General features: G+C 48.6%; 1 protein-coding gene across 4 annotated transcripts in view; it reads right to left on the reverse strand.

Annotated features, from left to right (window-relative positions):
- Positions 1-2024: 2024 nt before the first annotated feature.
- ADAR (adenosine deaminase, RNA-specific) overlaps positions 2025-14179 on the reverse strand; it is a 47202-nt gene continuing 35047 nt past the window's right edge. For 3 of the 4 annotated variants that reach the window (XM_012733351.1, XM_012733348.1, XM_012733349.1), the window contains 9 exons: positions 8378-8603; positions 7950-8121; positions 7589-7682; positions 6820-6942; positions 6390-6523; positions 4546-4728; positions 4001-4113; positions 3543-3670; positions 2025-3421 (listed from right to left, as the gene is read on the reverse strand). In XM_012733351.1, the coding sequence (XP_012588805.1) occupies positions 3184-3421; positions 3543-3670; positions 4001-4113; positions 4546-4728; positions 6390-6523; positions 6820-6942; positions 7589-7682; positions 7950-8121; positions 8378-8603 (1411 nt within the window). In that variant the 3' untranslated portion in view covers positions 2025-3183. The remainder of the gene's footprint in view (positions 3422-3542; positions 3671-4000; positions 4114-4545; positions 4729-6389; positions 6524-6819; positions 6943-7588; positions 7683-7949; positions 8122-8377; positions 8604-14179) is intronic. The other variant, XM_004693770.2, reaches the window with a different exon arrangement.

The raw sequence follows: 14179 nt of genomic DNA on the forward strand, positions 1-14179 counted from the left end.
AGTCACCAGAGACAGAGTGGGGGGCAGACCAGGCAGATGTAGTGAAGTACACTGCTGAGGGGAGCAGCGGGTGAGACAGGAGAGGTCTGCTGTGCCATGTGGGTCACCTCTCTGGACGGGAATCAAACTCATACTGTAGTGGCTGTGGGCAGTTTCACAGTGCTGTGCTTTACTTGTTGCGCCACCAGGGAGGGCCCGAATGTGGCATATTCTTTAAGTAATTTGAGATGGAGGAATATTCTGGATGCCATCTATATAGTAAAAAGCAAATGGCCATCTTGTCCTGGTTCAGGATGCAAACTTTATTCCAAATAAACACATCTGTGCAGGCAAAACAGCTGGGGGCTGGGGTGATGTAGAAAAACAGCCCTCTACAAGAGCTGGAATTACATGTATAATTTTGCTTCAGGGGCTATTTCCCTACTCCAGGTCTTGAAATCTTGTGTGTCCAGTCTCTAGGAAAGGTACTTAACTTAATGGTGGGCACGGATGGGGAGGGGTGCCTGGTGCCTGCCCAGACACAGGCTCACCTGCCAGGGTAGCCTTTCAGACTGCACCTATCTGCAGCAGAGGGACGAGCCTCCCCTGGTGTTACATGCAGTGGGCACTATGACCAGCAGCCCTGTTGCCCCCACCCCCGACCTTCTCCAAGAAACCAAGACTTGAAACTTTCTAAGAATTCAGATTTTTTTTTAAATTTTATTTATGAGGAATGTATTTTTAATCATTTGTCAAGGGACACATAAAAGCAGAATCATAAAACTGACTGCAGCCACCATGGAGCTCAAGTCCGCACTTGGGCTCTTCCCCGCTTGCTCATGGAGTCAATACGAAACTCCAAAACCAGCAAGGTCCCTTCAACGTGAGTAAAAGGAAATAGCTTCAAGCAGCGACGATTCTTACAAGTGATTATTCAAAGAATGCACAATAGCTACAGTCCAGACAAATCAACTACAAAGATCATTTAAAAAAAAAAAAAGGACAGGTTAAGAGTCCTGTCATTAATAAAACAAAGGCTCGACAAGTAAGTGAAGGGAACACTCCGGGGGAGCACTGTCCTGTGAGACTCGGGGTGGGGGAGGGGGCCGTGCAGGGCCCAACACAGGCTTGTTTCCAGCAGACACTGGGGTGCGGGGTGCCTCGCTCTCTTCCTGCAGCAGAAGTGGAATACTGCAAGTCTGCCAGGAGAGACCTCGGGCGAGTCAGGACTCCGGTCCCTGGGGAGCCCCTAGGCCCCCGGTTAAAGAGGCCACTGAGTCAGCTCTGCGGGAGTTTCTAATGCCCAAGATGAACTGGAGGGGCCAAGCACCCCGCTCAAGCAGGATGTGGGAGACCCTCCAGCCCGAAGAGCCGGGGAGTGAGCTGCCTTCCTGAGCAGGGCTGACTCATGAGCCTTGGGTGCGCGCAGGGCCGGCGGGCAGGGCTTTCCACCCAGGAGTCAGGCATGTCTCCCTGCCTACTAGTTCCTTGGGACACTTTGGTGTTCCACAAAGACATCCATCGCATGTATTTAACAACTTGGATTTTCTTAATTTGTTCAATTTTTGGTCAAAAGGACAGAGGGAACAGTAGCCACTAGAGTAAAAGTGCAAATGTGGATGTGTCTGCTGTGGAAGCGTGGGGTCGGAGAGTTAACTAGTCAGTGGGTACGGGGCGCAGGGGAATGGAAATCATCTGAGGGTGCTGGCTCAGCATGTTCACAGAGAGAGGAATCATCGAGAGGAAGGAGGCAGGCTCAGGCCTGGAGGTGGCAGGGCCTCTGTACTGCTCTCGAGCACATCTGGCCACAGTCAGTCCAGGGCCAGACTCCACAGAGGGGCTGAAGGCTCTGCCCACAGGAGTCAAGCTGAGGTGTAGACAAGGGTCGCACCTCACAAAGTTTTAAGACAATCTGCCATTTTACCTACAACTAGTGTCAACCCTATAACGACTCCCTAACTGTCAGAGAGACCTCAGGTCCCACCTACCCACAAATAACCTTCTGAAGCTATCTGGCAAAACAAAAGCACCTGGATAAACCATCTGAATTTAAATCTGCAATGACAGGTTATCAGCAGTTCAGAACCAGGACTTATGGACTCCTAATTTACCCATGATTTAGTTAACTTCCCTTGGTGTCACTGTCATCAGAAATACGCTGGGTGAACAGTGATCTCAGTCAACATGATTTTTTGTCGTCTTTCTTGCCAAGTCCTGATTATCTGAGCAGAGACGATTTGCCCTCCAGGAACTGTCCTGGGTTTTCTCCTACCTGTGGGTGGAGTCTGTGGCCCCACTTCCCTCTCCTCCACCCCTAGTCCCCCAGGACAAACTCTTTGAAATGCTTCAGGGGGAGAGGCAGTTAGGAGCTAGGCAATATTCCAAGACATGCCTGCATTCCCAGGGCCTGTCCGGCCACCCCGCGGGGAGCCACCTTGCGCACTGCCTGGCAGGTGAGCAGGCGGGCCTAGCCTTTCGCAGCCTGGGGGAGGGCCTTGCTGCCCATGGCCGTGTTTCCGCTCTCAGCTCCCCCCACGCTGGCTAAAGTGCAAGATCCGAAGGTCACTGAGTATTACCTGCAGCTCCCAGTCACTTGGCACCAGTAACGAGCTAACTGCGGCTTCACTCTCCTGCCCTTTCAAATGTTTCACCAAGTTCATTAAGTTCCCTTATCCCCCATCTTGGAGGAAAAGGAGAAACATACTGACCACCAGAAGGAATCTCAGAAAGGGAGGAGGGGAAGCAGAGGGGCCTGCAGAATCCACAAATGAAATCACCAGTCCCTGACATGATTCAGAGTCAACTGGAACCTAATCGAGACCACAAGAGGTCAGTGTGGCAAACACAAAAGGAAAGGAAATGGAAAACACTAGAACAGAACAGAAGAGGGAGAGTGGGCTGCAGGCGCTCGGTGACTGCTTAAGCTTTGGGTGGAAAGGAACGAGAGCCCTCTTTTTTTTTCCCCCTTAGGTCTCGACCTCTGATCTCTTGGCTTGGGAAAAGAAAAGGGGCTGCCTAGAGCTGGCCTAGTATCCCCAAAGAAAGCAGGATAAACAGGAACTCAGTCTTCAGGATCACCAATTATGGTTCCATTAAAAAAAAAGAAAAAAGAAAAAGAAAGAAAAAGAAAAAAAGGAAACCCCCCCCCGACTGACCTACCTCTCATCCCAGTGTGAAACACCCCGCCCCAGTTACTGGCTCACACTATACTGGGCAGAGGTAAAAATTCTTTTCCTCCTGGGGTTTGCTTATCCAGTTCCCATAGCCCATGTCCTTCAGGCTCTTTTTGAAGTAGTTCTTGGCTATCTCGTAGTCACGGGCAGCTTTCTTGGCCTCACCATAGGAGAGTTTAAGTAGATCTCTGCGGTACCGGAAGGAGCAGAGCTTCTTAAATAGAAGAAAAATGTTCTTTTTGGAGACCCGGGACAACTCATTTCGTGGCCTGGAAAAACAAAGCCCTCATTATTCCCGTAGGATAGAGAGGGCTCAGGGCTCAGGGTGGACACTGCTAGGTGGGCGCCCTCCAGCTGGGGAGAGCAGCAATCTGGAAGCCCGTGCCTCACCCGTCCACTGTGCCCCTGGTCCCATCCAGGATCTCCAGGTCGTAGCCGTCGGCCAGACACCAGTTGACGCTCGTCTCCTTGGTCTTCCCAGATTGCCTTTTGGAATCATATACACTGACTCGGCCGACCTAGGAAGCCCAGGAGCAGTGTGAGAAAAGGGAAACCTTTCAGGACAGATTCTAAAGTAGGGACTCAGGAATCATGGGAAAGGGGGGCGGGGGACCAGGATCCTCCCTGGTTGGGTTTCTGTCTGGTTAAGACTCCAGACATGCTAACCCAACCATTTAACTGAATTCCAGACTTAAAGGAGGAAAGCCCTCAGCATGCAAAGAGGGGGTGGGATGAGACCCCAGACGCCAACTAAGCTCCTCCCGCCCACAGTGTACATGTTGGCTTTGCTGACAGGACTGTCTGAAAAGGAGAAAATGTTTACAGCAAAAAGGATGGGGGTACAGCACCTTGGGGTGGTTGACAACAAAGGGATGTCGGAGTCCGTCCTGAAATGAATTCCCGTCTCTTGTCACACGGCAGCAAATAGCACGAGTCAGATGCCCTTGGCTGAAAAGGTAACCTGGATATGAAACAGAAGGGTCTGCTTGTGTCGGCACCAAATGCCGTCGGCGGAGACACATGGGGGGGTTCAAAGTGCAAAACAGTTGTCGAAACAGAGGAGCCAGTGCCTGTTCTGAAGCACCTTCTGACTGAGGGGGCCCATATGTCCTGGCATCACCGAGCACGTAAGCGCAGGCATGGGTCCAGGTGAGGCCGGGGCTGCTGAGAAGCGCTGTGCTAAGCTCCAGGCTTCTCTAGCTCATTTCAAGAGGTGAGCCCGGTGTGTCGGTGGACAGACTGGCTGCCTCAGCCCCCCTCCCAGCCTCTCAGGATCAGCCCCTGAGCACTGAGTCAAGCTCTCTGTGAAGAGGGAGGACATCCTGCTGCTGTCGGCTCAGCCTGCAGCTGGCTGGGACCCTGGCACTAGAACAACTGATGCCGGGTCACTTACCTAGTGTGACAGACTTGAGATATACCGGCTGCAGGAAGTGGGTCAACAGTGCCCCTTGCAGGCCGAGCACATTCCAGCGTAGGATCTTGTCGCTACAGGACATGGTGCGAAGTCTCTCCCCGAGCCGAATGCCATCCCACGTAGGCACGATGTCACTGGACTCCACTGGGATGGTGCCCTCCCCTGGGGGTGAACCCTGGTCAGACCCACGGAGGCCCCTTGCCCAGCAGCGCCTTGGGAGGGTGTTAATGCGCCTCAGACTTGGGCCACTGGCTACTCAGGCCTGTTTTCATAGGACCTACAATGTGCTGGTACTGTACTTGGTGCTGGAAATGAAGGGGAGCCAAACCAGTAAGACATGGTCCTCCTGCAACAGCATGGCGGCGTGGGGATAAAAAGGGAACGGCAAGACCCGAAACAAACAAAGCAATGCGTGTGTAAGAATTCTAAATGGAAAAAGAAAAAAAGTTCCAAATGGTAGCAGGACTCTGATGGCTTTGAGGGAGCTGCGCAGGGCAGCCAGAGGAAGCTCTTGGGATAGAACAAGCACGAGTGCTGAGCACTGAAGGAAGAACTGTGCAAGGGTGTCTCAGACACGGAACAGCAGAGGCAAAGGCCCCGAGGCAGCAAGGGGTCTCGCGCCACAGGGGGCAGATGCAGCAGTGTGACTGAAGCACATGTAAGCATGCAGCCTTTGCTTCTTTATCAGTAAGTTGGGAACTGCTACACACAAGCGTTTTTGTGTTTAACGACTCTACTGAGATCCAATTTACCCACGTAAAACACATAATCAGATGGCTTGAGTTGTGCAACCATCACCACAGAGTTGTGCAGCCATCACTAAGCCCAACACTAGAACATTTCACCATCCCCCAAATAAGCCTTCTATCCATTACAGTCATGCCCCGCTTCTCCCCGCCCTCACCACCCCTCGTCCTAAGCAACTACTAACTTCTGTTTCACTTATTCAGGGAATTTCCTATCACAGGAATCCTAGAATATGGGATCTTTTGTGACTGGCTCCTTCGCCCTTAATGTTTCCAGGGCTCATCTGTGTTGTAGCATACAGCACTCCTTCGCCTTTTTGATGGCCGAGTAAGAGTCCACTGTGTGGACATACCTCATTTTGTTTATCGGAGAGGGGCACTGGGTTAGGAACAACCCTGCTGCGAACCTACACACACCAGTGTCAGCGTGGACATCCGTTTCTGTTTCTCTTGGGTGTGCCCACGGAGTGGGCTGCTGCAACAGATGGGAACTCTGGGTGTACACCTCAGGATTCCGAGCAAGGAAGTGACACGACCCAAGTTACATTGGAGGGCTACTCTGATGGCTGAACAAGAAAGGCCTGAAAGGAACAGGACTGGTGTGAGGAGAGACTAAGAAGCCATGAGAAGACAGCGCAGGAGGAGGAGCTGGCCGATGAGGCAGAGGCTCAGACACCCGGCAGACAGGAGGGGGGTCTGGCTCTGCGCGGGGGCCCAGCTCTGCACCATTCTGTGGGTTGTTCCCAACACCCCCCCACCCCAAGGTGAACCGCCCAACTCCAGTGGCTGTAGGAATCAACCACAGGAGAATGACGCCCACATTTTGATTGCCAGACAGCTTCTCTCTTGAGTTGGATACCAGTGAGCTTTGCCTCTGTTTGGAAATTGGGAGAAATCTCCCAGACTACCAAATTCAAAATATGATCTTTGTCTTTCTGCAGATCTCCCCTAGCTGGGTCTTCCCTCTGCTGTCAACAGGCCCTCGTACCCCATCCATGAAAGGCACTGGGCCCGTGTCCCATGCCCAGACGGGGCTGTAACAGCCTTCTGGGGTTAAGAGGGAGGTGTGCCACTCACCATTCTCCACCTTGGTGCGGAGCTTGCCTTGCTTGGGGTTCTCAAAGACAGGGTAGTGGCGGGAGTCTGTGCTCTCTACAGCCCGGTCGCTGCAGGACTTGTCAAAGAGGGCGCCATCCCCACATGGGGCCGTGCTGCAAAACAGGGTCTCCGTTAAAACGCACCCGTGCAGAACCTTCTCTCCACGTTCCTGGGGCTCAAAAACAGGCAGATGAGGGGCCGGGGGGGGGGGGGGAGCTGAGGAGCTTTTTCTGAAGCTAGTGGAGATGGGCAGCAGTGGAGGCGAGGGTTGCTCCTCACCAGGGCATGCACCTCAAACAGAACTGGAGAGGCCTAATGAATAAGCCTCCTTATGAGGCAGCAGAGCATCTGACACCCGGGCCCAGAGCCTGGGCAGGCCAGTTCTGGTGGCAACACAGACTGTGCAGACCTGATGTAGAGATGGAACGACACGGTCTTTTTAATTTGCAGCTTTTCTCCTCCCTTGGCAGGCTCAAATATACTATCCTTGGCAGTCTGGGGGTTGTATTTCATTAACTCACTGTAGAGAAACCTGTAAGGAGAAAAGCTGGTTAAGACAGGCTTGATTTTGGAAAGGCAGTTGCTTCTACAATCTGACCTTGAGTAAGGAAAAACAGGCCCCACATGAGGAAAAACCTTGAAGCTTCAGACCCCGTGCAGTTTCTCACGTTGAAAGAAGTATCGGAAACTCTCCATGGGAGACCTCAGCACTTCTTAGAGCAAAGTTTGCCTTTAAGTTCTTACTTAAAGACCAGTTTTACTTCTGTCCAGGGCTCCTCTCTGTGGTGCTTACAGGGGGCTGGGGCAGAATAAATGGATGCCAAGATGGGCGGCGGCTAGGGCTGCTCCCTGAGCCGGGCCCTTCATCAATTACAGAACAGGCGAAGCTGGCAGGGCAGTGGGTTGTTTGCGGATCCCCGTGGAGCTAGGACTTTCTCACCCCAAAGCCCCAAGGACCAAGAAGTCATTTTGTGTTTTTTAAAAAAGGGACTGGAGCAGCACTGGCAGAAATGGGAGAGCACTTGAGAGCAGGCTGAGCAGCGGGATGCAGCCTAGGTCACAGAAGAGCTGGATTCTGTCAGGCAGGGTCAAGCAGACTGGCAAGGCAAAGGCCGAGATGGGGGTCAGTGGCCTGCCCGGCCGCAGGGTCCTGGGTGCTGCCAGCCGATCTCGCTGACCTGATGAAGCCTCTCCGGGAGATGATCTCTGCATGACAATCATTGACAGTTTCTCCCTTCAGGCTTAGAGAGTCTCCTTTCACACAGCGATTCCCTGGGAAGACAGCAGTGAAAAAGCAAATGTGAAATTTCCAAAGGAAAACAATGATGAGTAGTGTAGAGGCTGTCTGTTCTCAAACTCTGAAAGCAGAAACAGCCTCACTTTTTCAGATCCCGAGTCGAATATTCTTTCCCCAAGGAAACGAGAATTCATTTCCCATCCTGAATTAAGTGCTTCCTCCCAGTGTCAGCATTCGCGGGCCTCCCGCGCAGGCACCGGGAGGGGCGGAGGGCGGGGTAGCAAGTTTCAGAGCCCGCATACCTGTCCCCAGGCTGACCACGACACCCATGTCTTCCGAGTCTTTCTTCATGATGATGGCAGCCAGGATCTTGCGGCCAAGCAAGGATGGCTGGAAACTGTTGGTGAGAGCGTTGAAGCACCGGTGGCTCAGCATGGCTATCTGGTCGTGGAAGGTGCTGCCCGTGAGGGGGAGCTGTGGGCACAGAGCTGCGTTAGGGCCACAGAGCCTGGCCTGCATCCGCCGCGTCTCAGAGTGGACGGGGCTCGTGTTCTGCTCAACGCGGGAGACATTTCCCCCCTCTCACACCTAGCATCCCAGTTCTATGTTCTACTGAGGCTAGTATTAAAGCCTAGGAATACGTCACATAGCAAGCTAAGAGCCAACTCCACCCAGAGAGGAGTTAGCGGGACCCCCAAAAAAAGAGAGCACCAAAAGTAGACGTCTTAACTGTCTTTGGCTTTGCTTCTGGGGACCTTGAGAGGAGAAGCATAGTTCTTCTGAGACTGGCCCCTGTCACTGGGGTTACCTCTGTGAAACCCATGCGTTCTGCCTTCTCGTTCTCCCCAATCAAGACGCGGAGAGCCGCATCTGCCGCTTCCTGCTTGCCTTGCTTCTTGCTGTGTGCGCAGACGGCTGGGAACCAGCGACCCCCAACTTTTGCTTGGTAAACGAACCTTTGCGAAAGACGGAAGAAAGAAGAGCACCACACTTTGACAGCTGTTCTGGGGAAGGCTAACTTTGTTTATGATATGGCTGGTCCTGCCATACGTGGCCTGTCCATAACTGGCCACAGCTCTGTTTCTAAGGCAGTGTTTCTCCAGACTTCAAATGTTCACAAACCACAATGTGATTTTTGTTTGACTCAGACATCACTGTGATTATTATTTATTCAATATATTTTTTTCTAAATTGACTCCTTTTAAGTGTAAACATCTTAAAAGGAAACTTCATATCACTATAAATAAATGGAAAACTGGTATCACCATAAATTTAAGGTGTATATAAAAATAGGGTAGTGGGGGCTTCCTGATGGTACAAGGAGTGAAGCACTATGAAGCTCTCTGCAGCTACTGCAGCAGGAGTTCGATCCCCGGCCAGGGAGCTGACCCACATGACACAGCAGACCTCTCCTGTCTTGTCCACTGCCCCCCTCAGCAGTGTCTTTCACTCGATCTGCCTGTTCTGCTCCCAACTTGGTCTCTGGTGAATCCCGCCCCTGCCCCTCTCCCCACACACCTCTGGACTGCCCCAGTTCTTGTATGCACAAATAATAGATCAATCTTTTAAAAAAATAAAAATAAATAGGATAAAAGCCTGTTAATAAATTCTAACTAGATATGACTGTCTGCAAAGACATTAGACCTGTCTTTATTAGAAGACGAGTGAGTAGTAGAAAGGGTTTAAAGCCATACTGACATCAGACATGCACTTTCTGCTGAGGCAGAGATGATAAGGGAACACCGTTCTTCCTACATGAACGACTGCTAATGCTGTCTGATTTTTAAAGTATCTGATTCCATATGCTCATTCAATTCCTGATTAGCTCAATAGAATTTACCCTGGAAAGGTCAGAATTTCAAGATCTGCCTAAGATCAGGGAACCAAGCTTTTGTCAGGAGTCATTTTTGATTCCTGGGACCCTTGAGCTGGCTCTGGGGGAAGGGATTGTCTGCGGGACATGTGAGCTCTGCTGATGGTCCAGGAACACCAGAGGCACAGCCGAGTGGGCCACAAACACAGTGGAGTAAAACAGAAGGGACAAATGGCTTGAGTGTCGACCATACCAGGCTCAGGTGTCCTGCTCTCCACTGCTGGGGAACGAGGCTTTGAATCTGTCAGCTGCATGCGGAAAGTCTTAGGGTCAAGACTGATCAGTTTAGGCATCTGTTTTAATCAGTCACACTACTTATCCTAAGCAGCTACATGCCTTCATCCCTTTCTTCACTTGATGCCTGCAAGTTCATGCAAGACCAGTGGCCTAAAATCCAGGGAAGGAGCGGGAGAGTGGCATGGAAGACAGTGGAAAGGGGGTGGGGCCAAGCTGTGCAGGATCTTTGCTTAGAAATCTAGTTTTATTTTATTAAAGATTTATTTATTTATGTATACAAATACTGGGGTGCAGGCCAGAGGTGCGGGGGGGGGGTGAGAGTACAGATTCTCTCTCTCTGGGTGGATTCACCAGAGACAGAGTGGGGAGCAGAACAGACAGGCTGAGTGAAATACACCATGTAGGGGAGCAGTGGGCAAGACAAGAGAGGTCTGCTGCACCATGGGGGTCGCCTCCCTGGCCAGGGATGGAACTCAGGCTGCAGTGGCTGTGGACAGCTTCATAGTGCTGTGCTTCATAGTGCTGTGCTCTAACCTCTTGCACCACCAGGGAGAACCAGATCCACTGTTTTATAACTATTCTTTGATATCACTCCTCCTGCACTTCACTCCTCCAAATAGGCATCAAGTAAGATCTTCCATTCTTTATGTGAATACTGATTCATATCTGGCCCCTGTACCACAAATATGTGTGGAATGAATGAAATTCCTAGACCAGGCGGCTACTTCTTTAGGTGAGCAAAGACAGTCGCTTAGCCCAGCATGCTGACACTGGTGGTGGAAAGAAATGGAAGGGACCGGGCAGATCTGTAGGTAGAATAAACAGAACTTAAGGAAGGTTTGTTTGAGATGAAGGGATAAGACGACAATCCCCAGCTTTGGGTTGAGCTGGGAGGTAGCTAGGTGGACAATGGCGTTGTTTACTGAAATGAGAAAGACCAGGGAAAAGGAGCTTAAGGGGATAAATCAAGTCCAGAGTTCTGCTGTGGGCAATCCATGTCAGAGATGCCTATCCATGTGTCCATGTCTGCTCGTGAAGCAGGCAGTCTGGCAGAGGAATCAGGTACTCCATAAAGGTCTGGGCTAGCGATACAAACTTGGGACTCTCCAGCCTTCAGATATTAAAAGTCTTGAAATCAGTTTATTGTGACGAGCAGAAAGAAAAAAAGCAGCCTCAGCATAATTCACGTTAAGGACGAAATGTGTTACTTTATTAGATGATAAATGTAGCTTCTCAATCAGTATTCTATTACTCTGTGCAACCTTCAGGACTTCCCAGGGGGCCTGGGGGAACGTGTGCACATCGTGCTGTGGTTATGTGTCTGTGGTACATTGTGAGGCAGGGATATTTCATGTCTTCAGTCTAAGTCATAAGAAGCTCTTACATTCTGAGCGAATAGCTAACTTGCAGTTCTAGGAAGGATTCGAGAGAAGATTTTTCAGAAGAGAAAGAGGTCTTGCACGGAACCTACTTCACACCGGGTGATGCTAACAATGGGGAGGGCTCACTGAGAGGACTGCACTAGCAGAAGAGCTGGAGGGCTCAGCTCTGCTCCTTCTCAGATGGCTGTATCCCCGGGCACATACTCACTGGCCCGAGGCACCCCAAGCGTGGCCTGCCACAGGGAGATGGGAAGAGGGCCTTTTCTGTTTTTTCCAGGTACAGGGCTCTAAAATGAGTCAAGCTGACCAAAGGGTTAATTTATTACCTTAAATGTTGCCACATATCCATAAAGAGTAACAAGCAAAAGATAATGGACAAGGACAAGCATGAGGAGTTCACAGAAAAGGGAATCCAAATAACAGACAAACATGAATAGGATGATATTACTTACTATGAAGACAAACTTTAAGTAACATAATTTGATGAGCTTTTCTCCTTAATGAATTTTTTAAATCAAAAAGTTGGATATCACACAAACAAAAATTCAAACTGTTAAGGGTATATAATGAAAAGTGTCCTTGCCAGCAAAAACTATTGCAGTTGAGTCTTTCTCAACCCTTCAAGAAAATATCCTATGCATTTGCATTTGTAAGTATGCTACTTACATCCTGTCTCACTTGACAACTTGCTATTTCATTAACAATACATGAGACCATTTCCCACAAGATCATGCATTGCTTAACAAAAGGGAATATATTCAGGGAAATTCGTTGGTAAGTGATTTCACTGTGTGACTATTAAAGAGTACAACTGCACAGCCCTAGGCGGGACATTACACCAACCTGTATGGTATCACTTATTGGGCCCTGATATCACCGTATGTGTGCTCTGTCACTGACCAAAACATCATTAAACATACGGCTGTAGGTGTGTCTTACTCCTTTATATGGCTGTATAATAGTCCCTAGTGTGGATGTACCCCAGTTTACTTAACCACTCTGCAAATGATGGAACTTTAGTCTCTTTCAAGTCTTCGACTATTAGAAACAGTGCTGCCATGAAAACCTCTGCACTCATGTCCCCTACACACAGGAAAGCGCGCACCTGTGTGTACATGAGAATGTGTAGAGGTGGCGCTCACACTAAGTTGAAGGCTTTGCTGGCCATATCTGCCCTTGACTACAAAGTGAAGAATTAAATCACTCCTGCTAACAATAACAAAGTATAAATTTAAGTTACTATATGTGAGGTTGAACCCTTTTCGTTTATTAAAAATTATGTTTCTCATATAATAATAAACATGTTATTTTAAAAAATTGTTTCTCTTTCTATGTACAGAAAATACAAATTACAAAAAAAAACATTTTTTTGTAGATTTGAAATGAACTATTTTTCTGTAGATTAGAAAAAAAATTACATATTTTAGAAACTAATCCTTGTGCTGTTGTGTGTTGCACATGCTTTTTCTTTCAAGTGGTCTTTTTACCACACACTAATTTTTTATAGTCACATTCCTGTGTTTTCCCCTTATGAATTTAGTGTTTTGTGTCCTTATTAGAAAGGCTTTCCTCCACTTCCAAATTCTAAAATAAATCATACTTTTTAATCTAGTGATTTTATAATTTTGTTTATTGTTATATAAATTCTGGATCTAGGCCCTCCCTGATGGGGCAAAGGGTTAGGACTCTGCACTGCAAGCTAGCCATAGCTGCTTCAGCCGCTTCAGTGCGAGTTCGAGACCCCGCCCCGGAGGTGACCCACACTGTGCAGCAGACCTCTCCTGTCTTGCCCAACAGTAGTGTACTGCCTGTTCTGCTTCCCACTGTCTCTGGTGAATCCTCTCACAGACCCTGCACCTCTGGCCTATACCCCAGTTCTGTGTGCATAAATAAATAAATCTTTTTAAAAATTCTGGATCTAGTGGAATTTAGGTGTAGAGAAAGAAACACCCAGCATTTTTCTTTTTAAAGCTAATTAGCAGTTTCAATACCAACACCAAGTCATTTACTGTATCTTCATCGATTTGAAGCCTTATCTTTTAATGTAACATTCCCATTCATGTCTGTCTACTTTTATGAGCTCTGTTGTTATCTTTTATAGATCCACATGCGAATATATCATTTTAGCATTTGCTATGCCAGAACACCCATGACTCATCTTATTCAGAGTTCCCACCCATTCATTCTTCTTGCATGTTTAATTTTCATATGAACTTCAGAATCAAAATTTTTAGTTCTAAAATAAAGACATGTCTTCTGCAGTGTTTTTGGTGGGATCACATTAAATATGAAAATTATGGCTGGGAACAACTGCTGTCATTCAATTAGACTTTTCTAATAACATAATACTTAACCAAGTTTTCCTTTATGTCCTTCAGCAGAATCTTACTTAATATAGAGCTTCCTACTTCCTATCAGAAATGTGTACAAGTTACTTCTTTTCTGAGTCACTATTGTATGTATTTTCTTCTTTATTTTCTAATTGCTTGATCTGAATATATTATATTTCAATCCTCTGCCTTCTCAGTATTTCTTCAATTTTCTCTTGAGTAGCCCAGGTAAACAAGCATACTATCTGTAAATAATGATAGCTTTACCTTTCCTTTCCTCTCTTTATACAAGTTCTAAAAGCAACTGCAATCGCTAGTAATTCCCGAATGACGATAAATAATGATGACACTGGTATCCACATCTCCCCGCTGACTTTAATGGGAAAAGTTCTAGGTTCAACATTAGTAAGCTGCTTGCTTCTGACTCCAGACATAGACTGTTATCATGCTCAGGAGATACCTGATAATTTCTATTTTATTGACAGTGTGGCTTAAAAAAAAAATATTTAGGCCCTCCCTGCAGGCGCAGCGGGTTAAAGCGCAGCACTGAGAAACTTAAGCCACTTCCACATGAGTTCGATCCCCACCTGCCCCAGAGGAGATCCATATGGCGAGGCAGACCTCCCCTGACCCGCCCACTGCTCCCCTCAGCAGTGTACTTTGTTGATCTGCCTGTTCTGCTCCCCACTGTCTCTGGTGAATCCTCTCAC

Source organism: Condylura cristata, unplaced genomic scaffold, assembly GCF_000260355.1.
Source record: "Condylura cristata isolate star-nosed mole 26May11 unplaced genomic scaffold, ConCri1.0 scaffold00040, whole genome shotgun sequence".
NCBI lineage: Eukaryota > Metazoa > Chordata > Mammalia > Eulipotyphla > Talpidae > Condylura > Condylura cristata.